Below are 26,085 nucleotides of genomic sequence, written 5' to 3'. Positions count from 1 at the left end.
CACTCCCTACTGCTGAAACCTCTCAGAATATCCATTTGCCACCTGTAAATGGGCTCCTCCAGCCTTATTTGGGCAGGGCAGAGGAAGTGAAGGTTTCCTGCTCCACCTACATCTAGTGCCTAGAACAGTGGGGCTCTGGGTTCAGCTGGACCCCCTCAATGCTTCTACCACACAACTACGAACAATAGCAAACTCAACTCTATTGAGTGCTTTCCCCAAAGCTATCTCCCTTTTCCCTCAGCTATCTCCACCAGTTCACATCTGAGTTCCACACGCCCGCAGAAATGTTTTGACCTATTATTTGTAAGACCACTGGACAAATATATCATTCATCAGCACAACCACCCAATTATAATACAGCTGCGGCGATCTCTCTGCCAGCTGGTGCTTTGTGTAAATGACCCATTCCAGAAGAATAGGCTTCCTGTTTTTTTTGTGGGTTCCCTCACTACCTGCTTAATCATCAAACCATACAAATTATGGAGTGTGATGAACCTTGGCACCTGGCTCTTAAAGTCATAGGCTATGGTGCTAGTAAAGAGATAAACTTCATTAGGGTTGACCACATAATTGCACTCCTCCATTCTCCCTCTAGATACACCACTTGTCTCTCAGTTCTGTTGTGATTTTAATTAAACTTGCCAAATATCAACCAAAGAGCAGAAAGTTACCAGGTGCTCTTCCTCTGAACTATTAAGCAACAAAACCTATCAAAACTATCTCCATTTCAGCAAAGAGGAATTTGTTGGCATAAAGTACCTGGGCAGTGACTAACCCCTGTCACTGTTCTTAAGGGAAAAAGCTACTTGTTATTCTTGGTGAATAGAAGGTCTTTCAAATCAAGATAATGTTTCACTTGTTTTTCAGAAACTAACTTCTTGGGGGTGGGGAGGGAAGTAAGGAAGCAATAATAAATTCTACCTTGCAACAAGTTAAATTACTCAGAGTTTCCCAAAATGTGAGGCTTGGTCAGAAGCATTGGAAAGTTTTAAGAAATACTCCTTTAAAAACAACTCCCACAGAGCAACGCTCCCTCTCCATGACTGAAAGGCATGTGAGCAGGCCAGGTCATTCTGTCCAGGCTTTTTTTTTTTTTTTTCATAATTTAATTGATGGTGTGGGTGGTGGTGGGAGCAGGTTGCAATCTTTACCTTACCTTCTTTTTTCAGAGTCACACCTCTGTCCCCCATTTTCCCCTCACTGCAGGAGCAGAGTGGGCACATGCCACCAGCTCATTAGTACCACACATATGCAGGTTGGGGATGAGGTAGAAAGAGAAATTCCATCATCATTTCTGTCCTTGCTTTCTCTGATCAAGCTTGCCTGCCAAAGCAGGAGGGAAAATAATGGCCACATGGATATACTGTCTCTGCATGCTTTAAGCTCTTTGTTATCCTCAGGAGTTGCAAAGAAAGCATGACTGGCAAGAATTTTGTTAATGACACTGTCAAGAGGCCAAAATCAAGTGCCACACCACAGACCAGCCTTTTGCTGTCAGCTCGACTGTCCCACACTCATTTAGGCAGCCAGGATAACAGGCTGGAGAATATGCCAGTGGTCTGGAAAAGGAGATCTCGACACTTGGCTCTTACTGATAAGAACTTGTATCTGCTCAGAATGTGATCCTGCCAGACACTGATGGCTACACAAAGCATGCCTATACCATAGTTTTGCCACACAACTATTTTGCAACTGTCAAACAAACCTACAATGAAAACAGTTTGGTGGGAGGGACTTCCTTGTATTTTCACATGTGGTTGCTGTCAGCAGGCTGCAACCTTGATAAGCTACACAGCCAACCTGGCTGACTGCACTGAAACCCTGCTGAAGACAAGCCCTGAGCTGAAAAGCTACTGCTTGTGTTTCCCACCACAAATGAGAGAGGACAATCATATTCAGCATCTGGCCATGACTTGTTTCCAGCTGCATCAAAGATCCATCCAGATTCCATCCTACAGTCAGCAGCTATAGTTTTCAATGAGGAATGTGATGCTGTGATTCACTTGCCCTGTACAGGGCAATCAGTTCATTGTTCCCACTGAAATGAGAAAGGGCTCGAAATCTCTGAAATGAAAACTGCCTTTAAATCCAAATCATCCTAAAGCACATACTCAGACCAGTGCATAATGGATTGATGCTACCTACAATAAGCAACTCTAAAAGACACACTTTCCAGTTTCTCAGAAAACAAAGAAAAAAACACAAAGAAAACTGCCCAAGTTTTTTCCAGGAGTCTGGAGCATATGATTAGGCTGTACTCATTCTGTAACATATTACACCTCATAGTATAAAACCAAGACCTTCTAATCTCTGTACTGTTCAAATGAGAATTTACTGGCTATCTGCTTTTTGAAGCCAATCATAGGTTGGTCAAGCTGGACTATGTAACAAGTTAATTTGTCCACTTCATTCATTATATGAACAAGTTGAAACTGTACACATGTTCTGGTTTAGAGTGTCTGTAAGAAAAACACTTTATCCATTTAGGGCTCTAACAATGAAGCACTAGGGAATACTAGAAAGTATTCTTAGAAACAGACAAGGAAGACAGTGCAGAACTTACCTTCCACTGCAAAGAATGGAACCACTGATCCCTCAGGTAACTGTTTGCAGCCTGTAACAAACAAAAGTTACAAAAAGAATCATTAGTTTCTACTCCTGTTTCAGATCCCCCAGACAAAAATAAGCAAGTGACCCACATGTGCACTAAAACCAGTAGGGCTGCACTCATCCTGTTCTTCTGAGCCCTACGACCCTGGCTAACTTCCACCCCCCTCCGGTCACATCAGACTGAGGGAAACTCTTGTAGCTCAAAGCTGCAATTTTACATTATAACCAGTTTATTTTCCCAGGGAGCAGTGATACAGAGACCGTGTTGCATGTGTAAAACACTGCACCAAAGCCTTAGAAAACATCAGCCTTCTATGAAACTGTGACCAACACAAAAGCTGTGGAAAATCCTCCCTGAATTCCATCAGGTTTTGGTCAGATTTTCAGTGTCCATAGGACATTTGCTTTTGCTATTATTAATCACTGGGAGCAGAGTAATAAGATGGGCTGACATTTTACTAGGAGGGGTGGGTTTTTTCCACACTCTAGTTTCCTTCTTGTCCTCTTCCTCAGCTGACCCCAAAGCAATTCAAATAGCATCTCTCAGCGATACGGTGACAGAGTGAAAAGCGTAACAGACACAGACATGCAGATACAAGCACAGACTGTTTGCAGCAACGCCATCAATGTTGCAATAATCACTCCCACCCATCGCCCGTTTTTGTCCGTATGAAGCAGAGCTGCCAGAAATTCTCAGTGTGAAGGCAGGTTTGCAGCCAATGCAGGAAGAGTCCAACACTCCCAAAGGTCAAAAGGCTCGGTATCAAAAAATATAAAAGCATCTGCAGTGACGTCAATACACATGCCTTAACAAGGTGACATGAGTTGGAAATATTTGAGTGGGTAGAGATGCCCTTTGGCTTTTCCAAATCTGTGTCATCGCTGCCAATGGGGAATTTTTACTTCCCATTCAAAATGTTTCACACAATCAGTGAAAATTACAAGATAGCCCATAAATCCATGCTACAACAACAACAAAAAAAAAGTGAGGCTCTTCGCCACCTAAAACCCTCTTACTTCTTGCAAATTAAGGTATCCTTCAACAAATTGCCCTCCCCTGCAGCTTTTTGGGTAAGTATTCAAAATCCACATGACCGAATGAACGTTATTTCCTGACACTGGTTCAGTTCACTGGTAATGGCAAAAAATACCAGAAGTAAAAATGTTGCATGGTTACCAAAACCATGTTTAAGCTCAAGGTCAGGTACTGATGTCTCGGAGACATAAATTTGGACTGATTTCTCTGAATTAAATGGAATCATACTCTTTTATATATGTATAACTTATTACTTATTTATACATTATTGAGAATCAATTGGTCCATCAGTGGATCTCTAGGCAATAAAGCAGAATGTATCTATCTTAAGTAACCCTGGTTGACCACAGAGATTATTAGAAATGAACTTTCCATTACATGAAGAATGCTGACATAACAGAATATAAATCTGCTACAAACAGAAACAAAAAGCATAATTTCCTTTTTTTTTTCCTTTGCATGCAATGAAAAATTGTAAAAACATTTACAGTGTAGATGTTCAGGATATTTTGGTTTGCCAATATTTAATGCTTTTCTTTGTTATGTATGCAGTATTTTATGTGTGTGCAATATCACATATGATAAGATAGACCTTTTACCTCTGTATGTTGTATAATCACAGAATTGAATTTCATTTCAATATATTTGTACTATATTTTAATATAATATGAAATTAAAAAATAATTTACCTCAAAAAGACTGAACAACATTTTAAACATAATTTAAAAGGCATGAAGTAAATATAGTTAGATATTTCTTCTTTTTTCCAAACAAAAAGCTTTAAAACCCACTAGATTTCTATGAAAGAATCCATTTTAAATGGAACCTGTTTTCTTTGGTTTTAAAGGAGAAAACTGTTTCATGTATGGGAAAAACACTTTGGGAAAAGTGGGAAAAACAAACAAAAAACCTTTGTTTCAAATGCTAGCATCAAAGCCCTTTTAAAGAAAAAACAGCACAATTGAAAGTTTTTGTAGGCTTGAGAATGTATACTAAGCAATAGCACCAATAATATTGCAAGTTACACATGCATTACTTCCTTAAAAATAAGTATGTAGATTGCATATATAGGAGCTAAGTAAACTAAGATACTGTTATTTAAACTGATAAAATCCAAAATATTCTAGGAAGATGAAATACTTCTCTCAAACAGGCAAAATGTCAACCTGATTTAGTTCCTCGTCTGACCATTTCATGAACCAAAAATGCACTGAAGTCTGAAGTAAGAACAAATGCAAAAGCCCTAAATGGGAACTGTTGAGAATATCAATTACTCTCCTACTTTTGGGATGTCAGTAAGTACAGATTGTAAGACCACCACAAATAATTAGAACATACTATATGTAGACAGATTGTGCAAATTGCTGGAGCCTTACATAAACTGGCTGACAGAAACTATTAATGAGGACAACAGCATCAGGCAGAGGTAGAGGCACAAGTGGATTGCAGGTACTGGAGGAGAAAATAAACAAAGAATGCTATAAAAGGCAAAACCAAAACCAGCAGAGAAGAGACTTGCTTAACTTGACAGCAGCAATATACAAAAAGCAAAGTGACCAGCTTCCACATGTGGGACCAAGCAGTGTCCATGTGTAGCATGAGCTATTGAAGAGGAGAAGTGATCAAGAAAACCTGAACCTGGATCTAAAACTAGAAACCCTCAGAGCTCAGGCTGTCATTCAACACCAGTTTCAAGAAAAAAGAAGACAAAGTGAACACAGAAGTGGAAAAACAAACCTTTCTGGAATCCCCACCCTTCTATTAATGACCAGGACTCAACGGTACGAGGAACTTAGAAAGTCAACGGTCATTTCACCGTTGCTCTTCCCAGTGTTCAACACAGATAGACTGAATACATTTAAGCCCACCACTGCTATCTGGGGGGAGCTGTCTGACACCAGCACTCCCCACTTCTCCCAGGCAGCAGAGGCTAATCCTTCAGTGCACCCTTCCGCCTGCCTGCCTGCAGCAGCTGCAAAACCACAGTGATGTGCAGGAAACACTGGGTCTTTCGCAGAAGACAAAGAAGAACTTGCTGTTGCCCAGCATCCCTTGTTCCTCTCCTCCGATTTTTCAGGCTTACAGTGAGAAAGAGACTACAGGAAATATTTCCTTCTTATCAAAAGAACTGCATGCTTCAGAACATGCCAGGATGACAGAGGAGTCATCCTGCTCTTGTCAGCACCCATCCAGACAGTTGCCCAGCCAACGGCCACCCCTGCACACAAACTTACTCAGCCATACATGGGACATAACATTTCTGAAGTTTGGAGCAATGAGCATAAACTGGTAGAAAGAAGTACAATTCATTTATAGGAGCCACACACATTTACAGTTTTATCTGATGTGCATTCATGGAGCCCCGCACTTCTGCACTGAAGTCACCCCCTTCCTGGAAACTGACACATTTTTTCACTCCAGCTTAGGGCATAGCCTACTATATTTATTCAGCTCTAGGGTACAATAAAAAGGAGAAAACGAGACACAAAAGGCTTCAAAACAGGCATTCCTTAAGGCATTCTGACTGCATAGAGAAAAGTTTTTCTTACTCTCAGCCTTGCCCACATAGTGGGTCCTGCTCCACACCACTCATCTTACAACTACCTTTCCAAATTAAAAGAGATTCAACCTGGAAATGTTTTTTTCCTGATGTTGTTACAAATAGTCAATGAGACAGGAATGAAGTACAATGGAGATTTTATAACTTTACTATGTAAAATAATAGTTTGGTCCCCCTTTGTGTTTGGTATGTTTAGGCTCCAATTCTGCTATGAATTTTGATCTCAAATGCAATGGCATTAGCATGGTTATGGGTGACACATGTTCCCACAGATCGGATCTTCTTGCACAATCAAGGCCTCTCATTTTTGCACAACCACAACATAGTAAAGTACTGCAGAATACAGGAAAACATGACAGTAAAACTTAGAAGTTGCAAAAAAATTCACTCTACTTGCAGCTTATTTCTTATTATTCAAATTAGGAGGAAGAGTATCTGCTTTAAGAATGACTACTGTAGGTAATGCTTTTTTTAAGATTACTTGATCCTGAAACAGTGTTCTAAAGGACTCTGTATCCTAATTTTTGGGGTGTAAATGTGCAGAGAGGAAAAGCCACCTGGGATCAGCCACAGAATCAACTTTACTCAAAGGCTTAATTTTATCAGCTTCAAGAATATTGCTCACAGGAAGAAAACTGCAAGAGATAAAAAGCCTGCATATAAAGAGCACATATAAAGAACACATATAAAGCAACATAAACATTTACATCTCTGGTCAAAAGGGAAGTATTTTTCTTTGCATTCAAACTGCTTCATTTCTCATTCAATGAGTAGCAACACACTTTTTCACTAAGAAGTAGTACACTTCTTAAAAGTAGATTTTCTTTTGCTCACAAAAACAGAAAACTTAACACTGGTTTCATGCCAGAGTTGCAGCCCCTGCCAGTAATTACCACCCATGTGAGGAGACAAAATAGGAGCCTACGTGCTGCTGAGAAATAAAACACCTATAACTGCAAGAAACCAACCATTCCAGAAATGGGAAAGACCTGTAGCTAAAAAAAATACAGCTCCACTGACAGCAGTACATATACAGCAACAAGCATCAGCAGAAAACATGTCATTCCCACCACGCTGCACATGCCACGTACCAAGTTCCTTTAATGTTAAGTTAGCACTACACATCCCCTTTTACTGGCATGTGTGTTACTCAGAAGAATACAAGAACAGGCTTGTCCATGTAGCATGTTCCCAGTTTTTTCCTTACAACAGCATCCTTCAAAGATACCCTCCCAAGGGGTTTTGCCATCTGAAAAGATGTGGCAATATTATGTGGCAATATTTGAGACTTGAAGATCCAGATTCTGGTTTTAACTCTTCCAGGTTTTATTCTGTGTTTCTCTCCCTCGTTTGCTCTCTGGTCAGCAGGATGAGGTTTAGTTATGCTTTCCTCCAGCTGACAGTCATTACCGGGACTCATAAAATATTGAAGGCTTCTCTGCACCAATTTATTATCAGCCACAGGATAATTATCAGGAACAGTGGAGCAGAGGGGCTCAGGGCTGCAGGAAGGCCAAGCTCAATGGCACACACACCGCTGCCTCACACAGCCTGTACAAAACCTTTACACTGCTGATGCACATCCCAGCATTGCACCTCCACAACACGGGCAGGTCTGCAAGTGAAACCTGCCTCTCTTCTGGCTGGCTAAGCTCAAGGTACAGACAAAGCTGCTGGTAATTGCTAGAAATGTTGTTCTTCTCCTGAAAATATTCCTCATCTCTGCTGGATTCTGCTCCTTGCATAACCTGCAATATTGGCTGGACTCACACTTAAAACAAAAGCCAGGTTCTCCAAGGAGACTAAAATAAAATGTTACTAAAAAATCCAGTGTAAACATTTACTGTGGGGACTCCCTGGCAAAAAACAGCATGCTCAAGCACTGAGCTGAACGTGTGACAGTTGTGCTTGTCAAGGCTTCCTGTTCTGTTTGTTTTTCCTTCTGACTACACCTGATTGCCAAGAAATGAAGAAAACAACTCGAGTGGTAGGGATGGAAGAGCTGCTTTAAAGCACTTAGGATCCATCTGAAAAAAAGGAACACTAAAGGAAAGCAGGCAGTGCTGTCCTGACTTAAAATACCAAAGCCTTTTTCTTTCCTGGGACTCTTTTAACACTTGGTGCCAAGCAGCTTGTGAAATTAAACTTTTTTTTTTTCAATCTCTTTCAAAAGGTTATTCCAGTTATTTCCCTAGCAATAGCAGCATCCTCTTCATAATCATCCACACAATAACATAATCACACATTGTGCTTTACAAACAGAAAGCAGAAACACTAAAGAGCTCACACCCCTTCAGAAGCTAAATTTAGCTTCTATTTCCTGGCCTAAAGAGCTTGTGATCTCTGAGCCACCTTCAGCAACACCTTCTTTCATGCCTGCTATCCCAATCATAGGAAAGACAAAAAAAAAAAAAATCTGTGATTGCTGCTCATCAGAAGGACCAGAGACCACATCATTTGGCAGGAGGAAAGAAAGCACCAACCACCAGTGTGTCCAGAAAACCGACTGTCCGTGACTCTCATAAGGGAGGATGAGAATCCCCAAACACCTGGCAGTGAAAGATGCCTGTGCTCAGTTGTGCTTATACACCAAACACTGAGTGGGAAGCACACTTTTCGATGTGCTCCCAGCCCAGATTAAGCTGTTTGTTGCCCAAGAACCAAACCCTCCTTTGAAACAAAGGTAGACCGGCACTGCTTGTCCAATTTCATGTGTTAAAATAGGTTGGGATGGGTCAGTATTGCTATGGGAGGACAACAGGATGATGTAAGGAAAGGTAATGGCACTCTTCCTTCTCTGACTCATTACTGTGCAGTAATAAGCCAGAAATAGACCTTGGTGACAGCAGACGGGGGATGAGAACTTGAACACGGGCTCGGACTCTCTTGTGGCATTTGTCACGCCTAACACAGACAAATACACGAAGGATGCTCTAACACCACATGCTGACATCCTCCCACAAGGATTGCTGGAAGTGAATTTCCATCTGTGGGAAATGCCAGTTGTCCGAATTTTGCTTCTGCTTCAAATCAGTAAAGCAGAAGTTGGAATTGTAATTTTTTCTTCAAAATTAAAAATCAGGAAAGCCTGTGATTCAGAACAACTAACATGCTTTGGTTTTTGTCAAACCATGTCAATAATATCCCATAATATTAAAGAACGTGAAACACGTCCAGGGATGGTGACTCCACCGCTTCCCTGGGCAGCCTGTTCCAGTGCTTGTCAGCCCTTTCTGTGAAGAAATGTTTCCCAATATCCAGCCTAAAACTCCCCTGGTACAACTTGAGGCCATTTCCTCTCATCTTGTCACTTGTTAGAAGTCACTGACATTTGCATTTCTGCAGCCTGTATCCCCAAAACATAGGCTTTCAAAGCTTTGAAGGAATATCCAGGGACCTAGCTGCTTCCCAAAAGAGTTTGACTGCATTTCTCACTGCATTGTTTTTACTCAGTTACGGACTCATCACAGAATATGTCCTTCAACAATGTTGCCTGAACTTAGAAACTTAAAATTGACATAAATACACATGTTGAAAGAATTAGCTATAGACCTATTACATACTTCTATAATAAATTAAAAAATGAAATAAAATGGTTTCTTAAGTAACTATAGATAGTCCTTTACATATTATGTGCTTTGTGGAGAAGATAAGTTCAGTGAGACTAGAATCTATGGACTTTAAGGGTTTTAAAACTGTTTTAAGACTCAGGTTTTTTAAGACTAACTCATGACTGTTATGATCGAGTGCTGGTGATAATTATGCTTAAGTAGGAGACAGAGCTTGATGATCTTCAATGGTCCTTTGTAAACAGCACTTCCACGATCCTCAAATTGCAGCATCTGCCTGTATTATATTTTTTTACATTATATAAGTAGACATACAAAGAGAATTTTAGAAGAAAAAAGGTAATTAAAAAACCATATTGCTTTCTTCAGACTGTGTGGGTCAGAGGCCAGCATCATCTTCAAAATACAACTTTCCATAGGATTTTACTTCTTGTCACATTCAAGCCTCTCAGCCACAGTACAGCTGTAACTATGCATCACTTTCAACTTAGGTAGATCCCCAGATTCAGGTAAAATCCCTTTGACTTAGGCAGACTCCACCCAGCTACAATCAGACAAGTTTTAAAATTTCTAAATACCTGGTAGCAGTATGTTCAAGAGACAGGACTGTCACAATGTGATGTGTGCAGCAGCATTCACTGAACATCAGTGAATGAACCAATGGTGAGTGTGTGCAATCCACCTGACCTCTTTCTGCACACATGTGCTACTTCTTCACCTTCCCAGCAATTGTTTTTCACCTCACAGGCCTAAAAAAAAATGGTTTGGAAAAGAAAAAGACTGCCGTGTGTCATGATTTTCATTACTGACATGGAGCTGACTCATAAGACCCAGAAAACCTGATGTTATATGGGAAGATGGTGACAGCCACAGTGACAGCTGGATCTTTGAAGACCTTTCAAACAGGGTTCTTATAGCCTTTGCCTTATGGACTGAAGCCTCACCACAGCAGCAAGAGAGGACCAAGGGTTTGATGATGATGTTAGCATGCCTCTAAGTCTTGCATTAAGTCACAGTATTTTTTCATAAGAAACTGAATAAACCAAGGAAGTAAAATACCTACCTTTTTCTGGGAAGAAACAAACAAACAAACAAACAAGACACAAACAAGCTAAAGGAGGGCCTTCAGAAGACAAGATGATCAGTTACAAATTTGCGATTGGCAGGTGTTCTATATAAAACAACAGGCTAGAATTGATAACACTTCCTGTGTCAGCTTTTGAGATATCTAAACGACATTGGCAATGTTAGAGCAACCCAGGGTTAAGAGAGAGCAAAGAACAATTAAAGCTGTTCTGACTTTCTTGTATCTGGACGACAAGTCCTGGCTCTATCTGTCTCCCAAATATTTATCTCAAATGCAAGTGTTTAGAAACAAGAAGATGAAAGGTGAGTTCTGACATAAGTATATACAATGGAAGCACATCTGTATATGTATTATGGTAAAGGCTAGGAGACACAATTCTTAATGGTTACTGCACAGTCATATCCGTTCCTTCATTTCCATGTCTATGTGATCACACACAAATTTGTGCTATCAACATTCAGTTTTATTTCTCCATTTGCTGCAGATATTTTTCAGCTGTAGTTTAGATACTGATGTTTTAACTGTGTGTTCTTTTGCCTTATTTCTTCCTCCTTCATCTCTATTGCATCTGGTTTCATCAATGCAGTGTAGAAAGGAAGGGGAAATGTGCCAAATACTGCATATTTGATATCTGAAGTGTGCCTATTGACCTTTGACTGGGATAGATATTTTAATCCCACACTTGAAAATTACCCTTCAAAAGACTTGAATTCAAATTGCCAACATGATAATGTCATTTTCTAATCTGATGTGACTGGAATCATAACACTTGCTTTGATGTGCAGTATAATCCAGCATGACTGATCAGGTGCAACCTGCCATAACACTGCAAAGGGCAGTGCATCATGCTCAGAAATTAAAACCATCTTATTTCCTGGAAGTCATAGTAAAAGGAATCTACCTGAATTTTACATATTAAGTTTTTTTTTCAGAAGTTTTTTTAACTCAACAGTGACCCAACAGTGTTTTACTTGTCTCTTGAGTCTGACTCTAGTTCCTGCTACAGCATCTGCATCTTGGCTACTTTTCTATCAAGAAATAGGCAAATGTCAAAACATTGTAAAATATCTAACCGTTTTATTTAAACTGTATAAGAATAGTCTGCTTAGAAGCAATGCTGTTTGAACCTTTTAAACTCACTGTCTCTCTAGCTGCTTGCAAGAGTTGCTTCCTTTTGTCAATGCAGAAAATACTTCTTTGTGGTCCGAGTGCAGAATAAAGCAGCATTCGGTAGCACTAGAAATTAGCAGCTGTTTATCTTTTCTCTCCTGCTATTTCAGTTTAAAGCACTTGGAGAAGATTTTACAGAATCCTCTGTTTTCCCACGTGATTTCATAAATTACTTGCAAGTCTCACCCATACAATCTGGGGCAACTCTTTCAAGCCCTCTGGAAATGACAGAAAACTCTCATGATAAAGCAATGAAGAAATAGGTAGAAGTATATGAGATTATTACCTGAGTGAAGGATGTGGAGAAAAATGAAAAGGGATCATCTTACATAACCAATCAGTCTACAACACATAATTTTTTGCATAATTATGTAATGTGCTGTTGGAATATTAAGTTTCCTTTAACAACAGATTTGAAATGAAATCTGATTATACACAGAACAGTAATACCCAATATTTCTCAATATACATTCCGTAGGTGAGGACACTGAACAGAGGGAAGTAATGCTCTGTAAGAATGGAGGTAAAGATGTGATACACTGATGTGTTCAGTTGTCATATTTATCCACAGAGGTGAGCACCTCACACAAGAAGGATATTTCTTTCTCCAATGTGTGGATACTTCATATCAGCCCTGCTCTTTATTTTACATAAGTTAAGTAGGCTACAAAGCATGATTTCCTCTTTCTGACAAGGAAAGGATTGTAGACAATCTGAAATAGAAAAGCAGTTTTAAAAATAGATGGTAATTGAGACTTCTATTTCCATTACAAACTCAAATATGTAAACCTAATTATTTGCTTTCTGACTAAAAAGCCTTATAGGAACTTGCCACTTTGCTTCTGCTTCTTTGGGGTTAGAAATTCAGGAAGGGAAGGCTAGATGAACACAATGTTCCTGTTCTTGCGGAGAGAAGAAGGTGTTTAAAAGCTTTTAAAGAATTACTTAGGCTTCTGATGCAATAGGAGTTGCAACAGCATTTTCTGAAGAGAGTGAGATGCAAAAAGTAGTGAAAGTTACAGAGTAAATAGTTTTCTGGCTTAAAGTTTCTCAGCAAATCCTTGAGATGAAGCAATAATATATTAAAACAAACAAACAAACAAACAAAAAAACCTATGTGTAGGAATCACTCTCACTTGATAATAATATTCCTTCGATTGGGACAAGCAATTCTGCAAGCGTTTAGGGTTAAGGGCACCACACTGATAACAGCCTACACCTTGAAAAAGTAGTCTGAATTTGACAGCTCACTTCCCGTAAATGTAATCTCTAAAAATGGTCCTCCTTATGATTCTAATTTCCAACATGATATGTCATTTTGTAATGTGAGATAACTAGAATGATAACACACACCACAAGATGAAACACAGTCTATTGTGATTGATCAGATGCAACATAACGCATCACAGGGCAATGCATTTCACTTGAAATTTTAACCCAAGCTATGTATATGGAAAACTGCAATAAAAGAGAAAACCTATATCTCATCTAGTAGAATTGCTGAAGATTTGAGGGCTATATTTATCCTATTGTCTTGTTAGCAGAACCTGCTGATGTGACACACACCCATCTACCCATACGTCCAAAGAGGAAGTGATGTTGCTTTTCCCTATCTAAAAGGGAAATTACAAATTATTTTTATCTAGGTGCCTTTTCCACAAAGTCTTTCTTACATGTGTATCCTTGCTGGATGACACTCAAGCTGCCTTCCCCCTCAGTTCACTCTAATTCATCAATATTTATCCTGACAAAGTTTTGCCTGGAATTCCAAAGTCAGTTATAGTGCTGTGATTGTCACTGGATGAAGCAGGAAAAGATATTGCAGTTATACAGATGCATATAGAACGAGCATATTCTCACTTCTGTTCTGTATCCAGAATTTTAAACTAACACTTTTGTTACACCTAATGCTATTAGTGTTAATGAAAAAAATGCCAAAATGTCAAAACATTTTCTGCAAACTTATTAATACCAGTGCTACAGGATGAGCAGTAATGTCTTCAAACTTAAAGACTGTAGATTTAGATTATATATTAGGAAGAAATTCTTCACCATGAGGGGCATGAGGCACTGAAACAAGTTGCCCAGAAAAGTTGTGAATGCCCCATCCCTGAAGTGTTCAAGGCCAGGCTGGACAGGACTTTGATCAACCTGGTCTACTGGGAGGTGTCCCTGCCCATGCAGGGAGGTTGGAACTATATGATATTTAAGATCCCTTCCAACCTAACTACTCTGATTTAATAATAATAATATGTCTAGGAGTGGGGATTAAGAACTTTACTCCATATTTTGTATTGGGCTTCTGACAACTTTGCCTTTCTATTTACATAAATCAGTAAAAAAACTCCCCTTTGAGCTGTTTTTGAAGACCTGCTAAGATTTTGCTAAGAACAGGCCTTTTAATTCTCATCAATTTCTCCTCTCTTTTCCAAAGAAAGGACCATGCTTTTACTTCTCTAGAACAGAGAATAGAGAAAGCAGCCTTCAAGACTTATTTTTTTTTTTTCCTTTTTTTTTTTTACATAGGGTCTAAACACTCCATGCAGATTTTGGGAGGTTTTCCCCCAAAATATATACATAGGACCTTTTCCAAGGGCTATTGAAAGGCCTTTAAAAGCTTCTTATTTTAATGATTTTACAGTGGAACCTAAAGAAAAGCAGTGCTGTAAGAAGAGCAAATATATGATTTGACTGAATAGAGAATTTCTAAAATAAAGAAAATACAGGAAAAAATAGAGATAGGTAAAGTGTTCTGGAGTAGAAGAACCAGAACAAGTTTCAATGTGGACTAAACTTGGAAGAATCTTTGAGTCAAAGAGAAGGCTAGACTGAGAAAACTGAGAACTGAAAGGATTGGAAAAGATAATATTATAACTCATGATTTCTTATCCATAGGTAAATCTGTAATGTTTAGAATAACCTCTTTTTGAAGACATACATAATAAAAACAAATGTGGTGGTAGAGAAACAGTTTTGAATTCCTGCAGATTTGCTGAGCTGTGAATTCAGAAAAGGTAAACCTCTGAAAGAGGGAATTTAAAAGCATTTTAAAATGCAACATTTAGATAAAACAAATAAACAAATAAATAAGTGGTTATAATAGAAAAATAAAAATAAAACAAAATATGGGATAATCTGAAATATTCTCTTCCATTTTTTTAAATTTGAACAACAGAAGCTGTTACCTGTCCTACCTTACTCCTAAACACTGAAACCCAGAAAGAAAAAACAAGGGACAAAAAAACCAAACCATTTTACACTCCTACAAAATTACACATATTTATATTTCAAAGAATCATTGCATTCTAATTATTCACAGTACTGCTATGACTTTTCACTCTACTTTGAATTTCTTCCCCTTAATAGCAAGTCTCCTTGCTTTCTCTTTTAATGTAGCAATACTACAGAATCTAAAAGAAGAAAGGTAAAGAAAGAGAGAAAGAAGGATAGACTGAGAGTGAAAAGCCTGACAACTGTGTAACAAACAAGAACATAGTAGAAAAAAAATGTATTGTACTGAAGCTGAAAATTCTTTTTGAAAAATGTCAGAAGACCAGGTAGATTATTAAGCAATACAGTAAGATAATTATTTGTTTGCCTTGTTTGTACAATATTAACTACCTAATTTGTAAGGCATGGTGATAGAATTTAAATGCTAATAAAATCTTAACTGAGCTGATGTAATCACAACAAAACAGATTTTATATGAGTACATATCCTGTGTGGAAGGAACAAAATACCCAGCAGGACCAGAACCCTGGACTTCCACAGGGCAAACTTTGGTCTCCTCAATCATCTATTAAGGGAAATCCCATGGGACAGGGTGCTAGAAAATAAAGGAGCTCAAGATAGCTGGTCAACATTCAAGGACCACTTCTTGCAAGCACAGGATCAGAGTGTCCCAATGGTTAGGAAATCTAGTAAGGGTGCTAGGAGACCTGCATGGTTAAAGAAGGAACTACTGGGCAAACTTAAGTGGAAAAGGAAAATCTATAGATCATGGAAGGAGGGGCTGGTCACTTGGGAGGAATATAGGACTGTTGTCAGAGGATGTAGGGAGGCAATTAGGAAAGCTAAGGCCTCCTTGGAACTTAACCTTGCAAGTCAGGTTAAGGATAATAGAAAGGGCTTTTTCAAGTACATAGCTAGCAAAACTAGCAATAGAGGCAATATTGGCCCATTGAGGAATGAGGTGGGAGCCCTGGTGACAGAGGATATAAAGAAGGCAGAGGTGCTGAATGCCTTCTTTGCCTCTGTCTTCACTCCTGCAGGGTCTCCCTATGAGCCCCAGATTCATATAGCCCCAGAAGAAGTCAAGATAGAGGAAGAGTTTGACATGGTAGATGAGGATTGGGTTAGGGATCAGTTGAGTAATCTGGACATCCATAAATCAATGGGTCCAGATGGAATGCACCCAAGGGTGCTGAGGGAGCTGGCGGAGGTCATTGCTAGGCCACTCTCCATCATCTTCAGTAAATCATGGGCAACAGGTGAGGTGCCTGAGGACTGGAGGATAGCAAATGTCACTCCAGTCTACAAGAAGGGCAAGAAGGAGGACCCGGGTAACTATAGACCGGTCAGCCTCACCTCCATCCCTGGAAAGGTGATGGAACAACTTGTTCTTGTCACTATCTCCAGGCACATCAAGGACATGGGGGTCATCAAGAGCAGTCAGCATGGTTTTATCAAGGGTAAATCATGTTTGACTAACCTCATAGCCTTCTATGAGGAAATTACTAGGTGGATAGATGATGGTAGAGCGGTAGATGTGGTTTATCTTGATTTCAGTAAAGCATTTGACACCGTCTCCCACAGCATCCTTGTGGATAAGTTGATCAGGTATGGGTTTGGTGACCAGGAAGTGAGGTGGATTAGGAACTGGTTGAAAGGAAGGAGTCAGAGAGTTGTAGTCAATGGGGTAGAATCTGGTTGGAGGTGTGTTACTAGTGGAGTCCCACAAGGGTCGGTGCTGGGACCGGTGTTGTTCAACATCTTCATCAACGACCTGGATGAGGGTATAGAATGTACCCTCAGCAAGTTTGCTGATGACACTAAGCTGGGAGGAGTGGCTGACACACCAGAAGGCTGTGCTGCCATTCAGAGAGACTTAGATAGGTTGGAGAGTTGGGCGGGGAGAAACATGATGAAATTCAACAAGGGGAAGTGCAGAGTTTTACATTTGGGGAAGAACAACACCATGTCCCAGTACAGGTTGGGGGCTGAACTGCTGGAGAGTAGTGTAGGTGAAAGAGACCTGGGGGTCCTGGTAGACAGGAGGATGACCATGAGCCAGCAATGTGCCCTTGTGGCCAAGAAGGCCAATGGCATCCTGGGGTGCATTAGAAAGGGTGTGGTTAGTAGGTCAAGAGAGGTTCTCCTCCCCCTCTATTCTGCATTGGTGAGGCCACATCTGGAGTATTGTGTCCAGTTCTGGGCCCCTCAGTTCAAAAAGGACAGGGAACTGCTCGAAAGAGTCCAGCGCAGAGCTACGAAGATGATTAGGGGAGTGGAACATCTCCCTGATGAGGAAAGGCTGAGGGAGCTGGGTCTCTTTAGCTTGGAGAAAAGGAGACTGAGGGGTGACCTCATCAATGTTTACAAATATGTAAGGGGTGAGTGTCAGGGGGACGGAGTTAGGCTTTTCTCAGTGGTGACCAGTGATAGGACAAGGGGTAATGGGTGTAAATTGGAGCATAGGAGGTTCAAGGTGAATATCCGAAAAAATTTTTTTACTGTGAGAGTGACAGAGCACTGGAACAGACTGCCCAGGGAGGTTGTGGAGTCTCCCTCACTGGAGACATTCCAAACCCACCTGGATGAGTTCCTGTGTGATGTACTCTAGGTGACCCTGCTCTGGCAGGGGGGTTGGACTAGATGATCTCTCGAGGTCCCTTCCAGCCCCTAAGATTCTATGATTCTATGAATTTCCCATAAACATATTGAAGTCTCCCAGAAATCTGGAAATAACTGAACTACACAAGGGGCTAATTTATCAGCATCTCCACTTCCCAGCACCTCACTGAATGTGCCTTTTGGATACTTAAGACTCTTTGCCACACACGGTAGGTGCCAGGCATGGTGGGAGAGGGAGGAACCCTGCTCCAGGTGCCTGCTTGACCTCATTCTCAGAAGCTGCACTTCAAACAGCAAAATATTATTTAGCTATCCTAGGCATCATTTGGATAGAGGGGATGCCCACCAGCTAGACCACCAGAGCAGCAGGTTTGCCACTGCTTGGGGAAGAGGGGATGGAACACAGTTCTCCAGTCACCTTTGTTCCTATGATGCAAAGCTTCATGAGGTGCAACTGTGCAGGAAGCAGAAATTCTTCAGGGATAGGGCAAGACTCAGAAAAAGGCAAGGAAAGCAGCAGGTTTGTCGGTGATCCCTGCAGAAATTTACCAAATTGACCTTTTCATAAGGGCAAACTAGCAACCATTGATGTCAATTAAGTGCTCTCCCTTCTTTGCTCTGCTAGGGATTGCTGCAGGTGATATTTTTTTAATGAATGCATTGTTTCAGTGAAAGCAGTGAGGGATCAGAGTCAGAGTGCTTTCTACTCCCATTTCTCACATTGTTTTAAAGATTATTACATTGATTGAAGTTAGGAAACTTGTGCTTGTTTGTTTATTGCACGCGTGTTAAGTCTGCAGTTATCTCTTGCTATTTTGTGGAACAAAAGCAAGCTACAATACAGCTGCACCCAGCATCCATGTTATGGTTTTATCAATCAGCACAAAAGCAATGGGGAGTGTTCTCAAACCAGATTTTATTTTAGAGAACCCGACTACTTGATTAATCTAGTTTCTGCATCTTGGTTTCTTAAGCACACTAAACATAACTTTTAGCACTGTTTTGGATTTGTGAATACACATTACAACTGTATAAGGAAAACCTATTTTTATACTCTCTCTGATCTGGCCACATTTGCTTAATTGAGACACTACCAAAGACCAAGTCATACTAAAAACATTTTTCAAGTTTGTATTTTCAATTATGTTGAAATTCCCATAGAGCTACAACGTAATCTGATCCAGTCTGCTCAGCCAGTCAGCAATAAACATAACTCAAGTCCAGCTCACTCGACTCCAGCAGTCCCTAGGAGGTTACATAAAGACACTGATCTTTCAGAAAAAAATACCAAGGCATCAACACTGAGATGTTATTTTCTCACAAATGTAATTATTTATGTATTTAGTTTGCTGGTGTTTTTTTAAATGAAACAAATAGCAAACTGCTCCAGATTAAAGTCTGCCCACCCTACCAATTTCCTTTAAAATCAGCAGGGAGCTGTGGGTTAAAGTTCTGTCTTGTTTCCTAATAAGCAGACTCATAAAGACAGACACCAAGAACCACAGAATAAAGACTTCAAAAAAGAACTGGAAAGGCAGATTCTAGCTATTGAAATAGATATAAACATGAATGCTAGCACCACTAAGGAACTGTATGGAAAACAGAGTCAAACTTATCACAGGAAAAAACTCAAAACCATCCAATTTGACAAATGAGTTTCTTTCTACTTAATTCAATTAAGAGATTAAGCACAGACGATTTAGAGAATGAGCATATGTAGATATACATAGAAATATACTGGAATCTTCCAGGGAAGACTCTATTTTTTAAAAGGTATCTGTCAGTTCCAGTGCAATTTATGGGATTCCTGTATGAATTGATGGATGAAATTGTTAAATATTTTCATGCCGGAATAGGATTATATGCAATTGTTCCAGGCCAGCCTCAATGTGCTATTCCACAGAGCACTATTTTGATGCACAAAATTGTCAAGAAGATTTAATCAGTGGCCCAAAATTTCCATTTAACTGTAAAACAACATGAAGAGTTTCAGAGCTAACACCTTGAGCAACTTTTCTGGTGGTTACGTAATTTGACAGCACTGAGTTCTCTGCCCTTTCTGAGCCCACCTAATTAAGCCTCCATGCATAGCAAATAAAAGTTAAAGGAGATTCATAGTAAGAGAGAAAGAAAATTGTACTTCTGTGTTTACTGTACCTGCAGTAAGACAGTACCCCCTGGGATTGTGAGTTGTAAACAGTACTTAGGGGCATTCTCCCAGGACAGCAGTTGAACATCTTCAATAGCACTGTAGGAAATTGAGTTTTCCATGTACCCAGCTGGCTGCAAGAAAACATAAGAGAGGGGGGGATATGTTTACTTAATCATCAAAAGTTTCACAATTTCAAAGTAACAACAGTACTACCAAAATTACTCTTGGTGTTGAAAATACCCATAAAATATCTCACTGGAAAGCAAAATTCTTATACAGGCTACTCCACAAAGAGATTCATCCAGCTACTTTCATCCAACTTGTTCAGGTGTTAAGATCACCCACACAGAACGAAAACAGGCCAGACCTAGTTGCCTAAGATACAAAAATGTCAAACTTCTTTTGTTCTGGACCTCAAATTAATGAAACCTAATCTTGAGTTGAACTGAGCTATTACAGGGTCTGGCCATGCACGTGCTACCAACATATGAAGCAGCGCCTCAGTCATACAGGCAGAACAGCAGTGCACTATTTGAAGGCAATTTTATTCCATGCACTCTTGTTCATCTCCCTGGCTGCAAGGTTGATCAAGTACATCATCAAAATCCAGACTGCTACATTTGACAGTGGTTCATGGGGCTCCAAAGATTCAGCCCTCCTCAGCTTTTAGACTCAAGTAAAAGCAGAGCAACCAACCTACCCATCTAAGCCTATACATAAGTACTGGTTTCCTGCACAGACTGCAGATGCTCACTTTAAAGTGAAAATCACAATTAAAACAAACAATTCACTGCACTTGGCAATTACACGTACAACATAAATTGGTAGTAGCAAGGAAACCAAGTTAAACATGAAACATATTCTTAGTATCCCCATAATTCTCAGGCATTACAGAAGTACAACTAACTCTGAGATAAGCTGAAGTATAAATGTATATACACAAGCACATATAAAATTATGTCCTAAACATAAGTAAATACACAGAGATATAGCTGTGTATCTATTGAGTACACGTACATACACTGTACTTGATGCAAGCCTTTATGTTGTTTAAGTTGAGTATTTAACAGAGGTCCTCAAAGACGTCAGTTATTTTGCTTTGCTATAGCCCTAAGTAAACTATCAGTATTGCTATGGCAGAGAAACTATTTTCATACAAAAATGCTGATCAATCCCACCACATGGATAAACCCTTGAGTTAGCCATGTCTTGCAAGAGAATAGAGCTCATTACGTTTATTTGTTTTTTTTCACTATTACTGGTTTACATATAACTTAAACTTTTCAAACTTCCTCCCACTGTGCCCAAGACCTAAGTTATTTTTAACTGGCAGCCTTGAAATAAAGGAGGCAAGGAAGAAACCACATCTATTTCAGGGTCAAACAGGGCCAGCTCTTAAAATCACAACTTGGGATTCCTGGGGGCGAGTGTGAAATAAGCAAATTACATTTGGAACGTCTCTACTTCTTATTGGTAGGACTGTCTTCCATAAGTTAAGTAGGTGGTGCATCTGGAAATTTTACTTTGAAGTTACACACTTCATACATGTTCATAAGGCCATAAACATCATCTGCCAACACACAGTGATGAACCTGTCCTCCACCTTTGCTGCTACAGCCACTTGCCTTTTCAGCAAGAACAACACAGCAACACAGGAAACTGAACTTTATATTGTTCAGTACCATTTGTTGTGGCAGTGTTCATTTTACCCTAGCCCTCACTGAAAACAATTTTCGCTGTCTCTTTAACAAAAACCTTGTTGTGCAGGAAGTATGATAAACTTCTGCTTATTCATTTACCCACAATATTGTTCTACACTAGTGACTGGAATCCCAGTGGCTTAACGCTGATACTGTACGTCATGCATTGCCTACTGGAGAGTAATTATCTTGTTCTCACAGGAAGCCAAAGGCCCAAGATCCTTTGGTAATCAGCATTACAACACTCAGGGAAAAATATGAAAACAGCCAGCATAAAATCTAGTATGCTCCAGCCAATGCAAATATAAAATGAAATTAATCAAAGCAATTTAAAATTTCTCTCTGAAGAAGGTGCTGACTGCCCTTAATACCTTCCATTAACTTCAAAGAGGATTTGAAGAATTCTCACAGAATCTGTTAAGAGGTCCCTTCCAACCTGGCACTCTATGCTTCTATACCTTAAACTGTCTATTTAAAAAGCATTAAAGACAACTGATCCTGTTCCATCACAGCTCTGTCCCCATACACTAGTCATTTCATCTCAAACATCACCTGTTCTCATAGTACTCTGCTGTGCAATCGAGAGAATCTAAAGCAAAGCGATTTATGACTGCATATCCCTGAAATTGTGTCTCTAGATGCTGTCAAACACTGAAAACCACCTACTTTTATTAGGGCTGTGCAGAAATGCTGTCCTGGGACCCGAGGCCTCACAAGGCAATGGTGCTCCTCACAGAGAGACCATGGCACTGAGAAGGTGAAGGTCAGCCCCACACAAAGGTGTCCTTTCCCTAATCCCTGCACACACACAGATGCCAGGACAGAGCAGTGTTCCCCAGTTGTGTTTTCACAAGACCAAGCACAGCTCAGCCGTTTATCAGGAAATGGCCTGAGGTAAAACCACAGCCTGAGTCACTGGTTCTTCTTAAAACACAGGCTATTTTGACTTTCAGGTATGCGAACGTCGATCACGTTGAATCATTGTAGTTGATAAATAAAGCAGTGCAAGTCTTGCACGTTTTCATGTTCCAGCTCCTCTTGCTTACACACATGCCCCGAAGCTGCATCTTCACCCCCAGAAGCTGCATCTTCACCCCCAGGTCACTCCAAGGGAAATTCAAATTAGAGCAACACACAAGACTGGAAATGCAGATTCAGAGATTTGAAAATACCTAAAATGAAACCAATCCTCAGCGAGACACCAGGAAGCACCAGGCATCAACCCCAGTTTCAAGCAGCATTCCTATCCCCATCCACCCACTTGCCTTTGCCCATACCAATCTTTGCCTGCCTATGGCATCAGGCAGACCAGGGAACCCATCCAGTTTTTGCCAGATTACTTTTAAGTTCCTTTGGCCCCATTTCAAACATGAAAGAAAAACCAGTATGTTAACATAACTTAGGGAACAGATAACATGGGGAAGGGACTGAGCAGTGAGGACCTGAATATTTCAGTCTAGTTATTGGTACGAGACAGTCTAAAACCACAGCATCTTTGAGCAGCAATATATCAAAAGTTCAGCTGAAAATGCCTTTATTTACAAAAATAGTAATTCTTAATTTTGTAGCTGTCATTTTTGAAAGGAGATTTATACTTCTTGGCAGTCTGAGATCTATCAAATGAAGCAAGATACTGAACTTTTCTCAGTCACTCTACAAAATTAACCCCAAGTTAGGAAACTTTGGCTAGAGAATCTACATACAATAGCTTGCTGATTTACAACTACAGTTTTAACTTCTGGCTGTTTGCTGTTGAACATGCTTTGAAAAATTGTTAAGACTCATAAATGAAAATGAAATTTATTACAACAAACAAAAACCCTAAGTGAAGGACACATTTTTCTCTTCATGTTAGCCTTTAGCCTCCTAACAAAACACGCAGCAGCTCCACTGGGAAAGCAGGTAGGCTCTAACCTCAGTGACAACTTTGTCTTTTGCAGTCCCATCAAGATTTATTAATCATACAGCTTTGAAACAACTTTCTACCAGAATAGCCACACACCAAAACTCACTATAAATCAAATCTCAGGGAAATCTAGTGCTCCCAAAACTGGAGGGTCATGCACAAGGCTAGTTATCTCTTCACATTTCTGGGAAAACTCAGCAGCAGCAGAATACTCAGTAATGCAAAAATCTGCCCACTTGTTTCCATGGAAAGAATAAACATGACGTCCATTGTTAATATGAGGCTCCTATGCACTTACTCATATAATAATGTGCAAAATCTTCAGCTGTGTATTTTTCCAAAGAAAGCGTCTAGAAAAGATGAATTCTACAAATAGAGATGGTGGTTATTTGCATTAAAACATATTTAGACTGACAACTCCCACGACCACAACAACAATGAAGAATGATTTTCCCAATTAAATACTCCAGATGGTGGGGGGAAACAGGGCTATTCCAGACCCTTGCTCTTTCACTGTCAGGTGCTTATTTCTCTCTTGGCTGCTCTGAAGAATGAGCCATGCTGCTGTAAGCCCAGGATGATGAGCATAATGTATTCCATATAAGTTTTCCACACTCAAAGTAAGATTCAGTCAATAATGTAAAGGAAGAGTTGATTGCTCTTAAAACTTTGATGGGGGTGGAGACTATTTAGTTGGCACACTGAAGGGTAATGGACTCTGAAATTGCTGAAAACAATGGACAATTTGAAATAAATCTCTGGTAGGAGACATCCAGGGCTCCAGAGAACACCCCTGCAAATGTAGCTATTGCAGATAAGGGCAATTACCATTTTTGTTCATTAACTATTTAACCTATCAGAAGGCATTTATCAAGTTAGGCAATTAGTAGTACTACATCACAATAGGCAGCTCAGTACAATATGCCTCACTCTTGATATGAAAGAATTTACAGCCATGGTCACCTGCCATAATGACTTAAAATAGTTTAAAGTCAATGTTAATCTGACAGAGATTAACATGATAAGAAAACAGACAGAAAGACTAACAGTGGGGAGATACTCAACTCTGCCTCAAAACTGCACTAGGGAATTTCTGAGCTTCCTTGGAACAACATTCCCATATAATCCATCACACTTCCCAGAATCCAAGCCTGCCCATCATCATCCTTCCCTTCCCACGCCTCCTGGTAACTAGAAGGTTTCATGTGTTGGACTATGAGACATCACTTGTGCTGTGCATGAGGAGTAGGGCTACTTTAGGTGAAAAGGGTGCTTAATCCAGAGACCCATGGGGAAGAGAACTCTCAGTGGAGTGAATCTAAATTATTTCCCTCTGCATCTGTTTCGTTCCTAAGTGTCTCCAAGACTGTTTGCTTGCTTTTGGAGCTTTTTTGATACATGGAAACAAATTTGGACAAAACAGCCCAAATTTTCAGTGAGGCTCTACACATCCATGTCAAGTTAAGCCTAGAGTGTTCTAGTGTAAAATTAATGGAAAGGAAAAAGAGGGAGGAGTTTTCCTACAATATTTATTCTTGTGTGGGTGACTGGGTGGATAAACATACTCGTGTGCACATGTGCATAAATGTCCACACACACCTGTCCTTCTTTACAGCTACGCAAAGATAAAAGATAGTAGAAATATAACCCATATTCCTCTACACAAAAATATAGCAACAACTGTCATACACTCAGTGCAAAACAGCTCAACTTCAGTAAGTGACATGATTGAATTAAAAAAGGCCAGATTCTCTGTTGAACTGGTCATCCAAAAGACTTCAGTGGAACTTCACTGATGAATAGCAGCTGGGAATTAAGAAACTCAACAAAAATTCAACCAAATCTAGCTTTGCAGAAAAATGTGCATAAATCTCTTTCTGTCCTCTAAATATTTAAGACAACTGGGACTGGAGGCTGTTACATTAATTAACCTGGATGAGGGAACAGAGTGTGCCCTCAGCAAGTCTGCTGATGACACTAAACTGGGAGGTGTGGCTGTGTTGCCATTCAGTGAGACCTGGACAGGCTGGAGAGTTGGGTGGGAAGAAGAAACTTAATGAAATTCAACAAGGGCAAGTGCAGAGTTTTGCATCTGGGGAAGAACAACCCCATGTACCAGTACAGGTTGGGGGCTGACCTGCTGGAGAGCAGTGTAGGAGAAAGGGACCTGGGGGTCCTGGTGGACCGGAGGATGACCATGAGCCAGTAATGTGCCTTTGGGGCTAGGAAGGCCAATGGCATCCTGGGATGAATCAGAAAGGGTGTGGTTAGTAGGTCAAGGGAGGTTCTCTATTCTGCCCTGGTGAGGCTGCATCTGGAATATTGTGTCCAGTTCTGGGTCCCTCAGTTCAAGAAGGACAGGGAATTGCTTGAAGAGTCCAAGCACAGAGCCACAGAGATGATTAAGGGAGTGAAACATCTCCCTTATGAGGAAAGGCTGAG

General features: G+C 40.1%; 1 protein-coding gene across 1 annotated transcript in view; it reads right to left on the bottom strand.

Annotated features, from left to right (window-relative positions):
* The window catches only part of CMIP (c-Maf inducing protein), a 68,796-nt gene extending 48,634 nt beyond the window's left edge, over window positions 1-20,162 (bottom strand). Inside the window, exons 1-2 of the mRNA XM_010006194.1 lie at window positions 20,043-20,162; window positions 2,564-2,614 (exon numbers count right to left, since the gene is read on the bottom strand). Of these exons, the coding sequence (XP_010004496.1) occupies window positions 2,564-2,614; window positions 20,043-20,156 (165 nt within the window). The 5' untranslated portion in view covers window positions 20,157-20,162. The remainder of the gene's footprint in view (window positions 1-2,563; window positions 2,615-20,042) is intronic.
* Between the last annotated feature and the right edge of the window lie 5,923 nt (window positions 20,163-26,085).

Source organism: Chaetura pelagica, unplaced genomic scaffold, assembly GCF_000747805.2.
Source record: "Chaetura pelagica isolate M959 unplaced genomic scaffold, ChaPel_1.0 scaffold139, whole genome shotgun sequence".
NCBI lineage: Eukaryota > Metazoa > Chordata > Aves > Apodiformes > Apodidae > Chaetura > Chaetura pelagica.
This window is presented reverse-complemented; position numbering and strand designations above follow the sequence as displayed.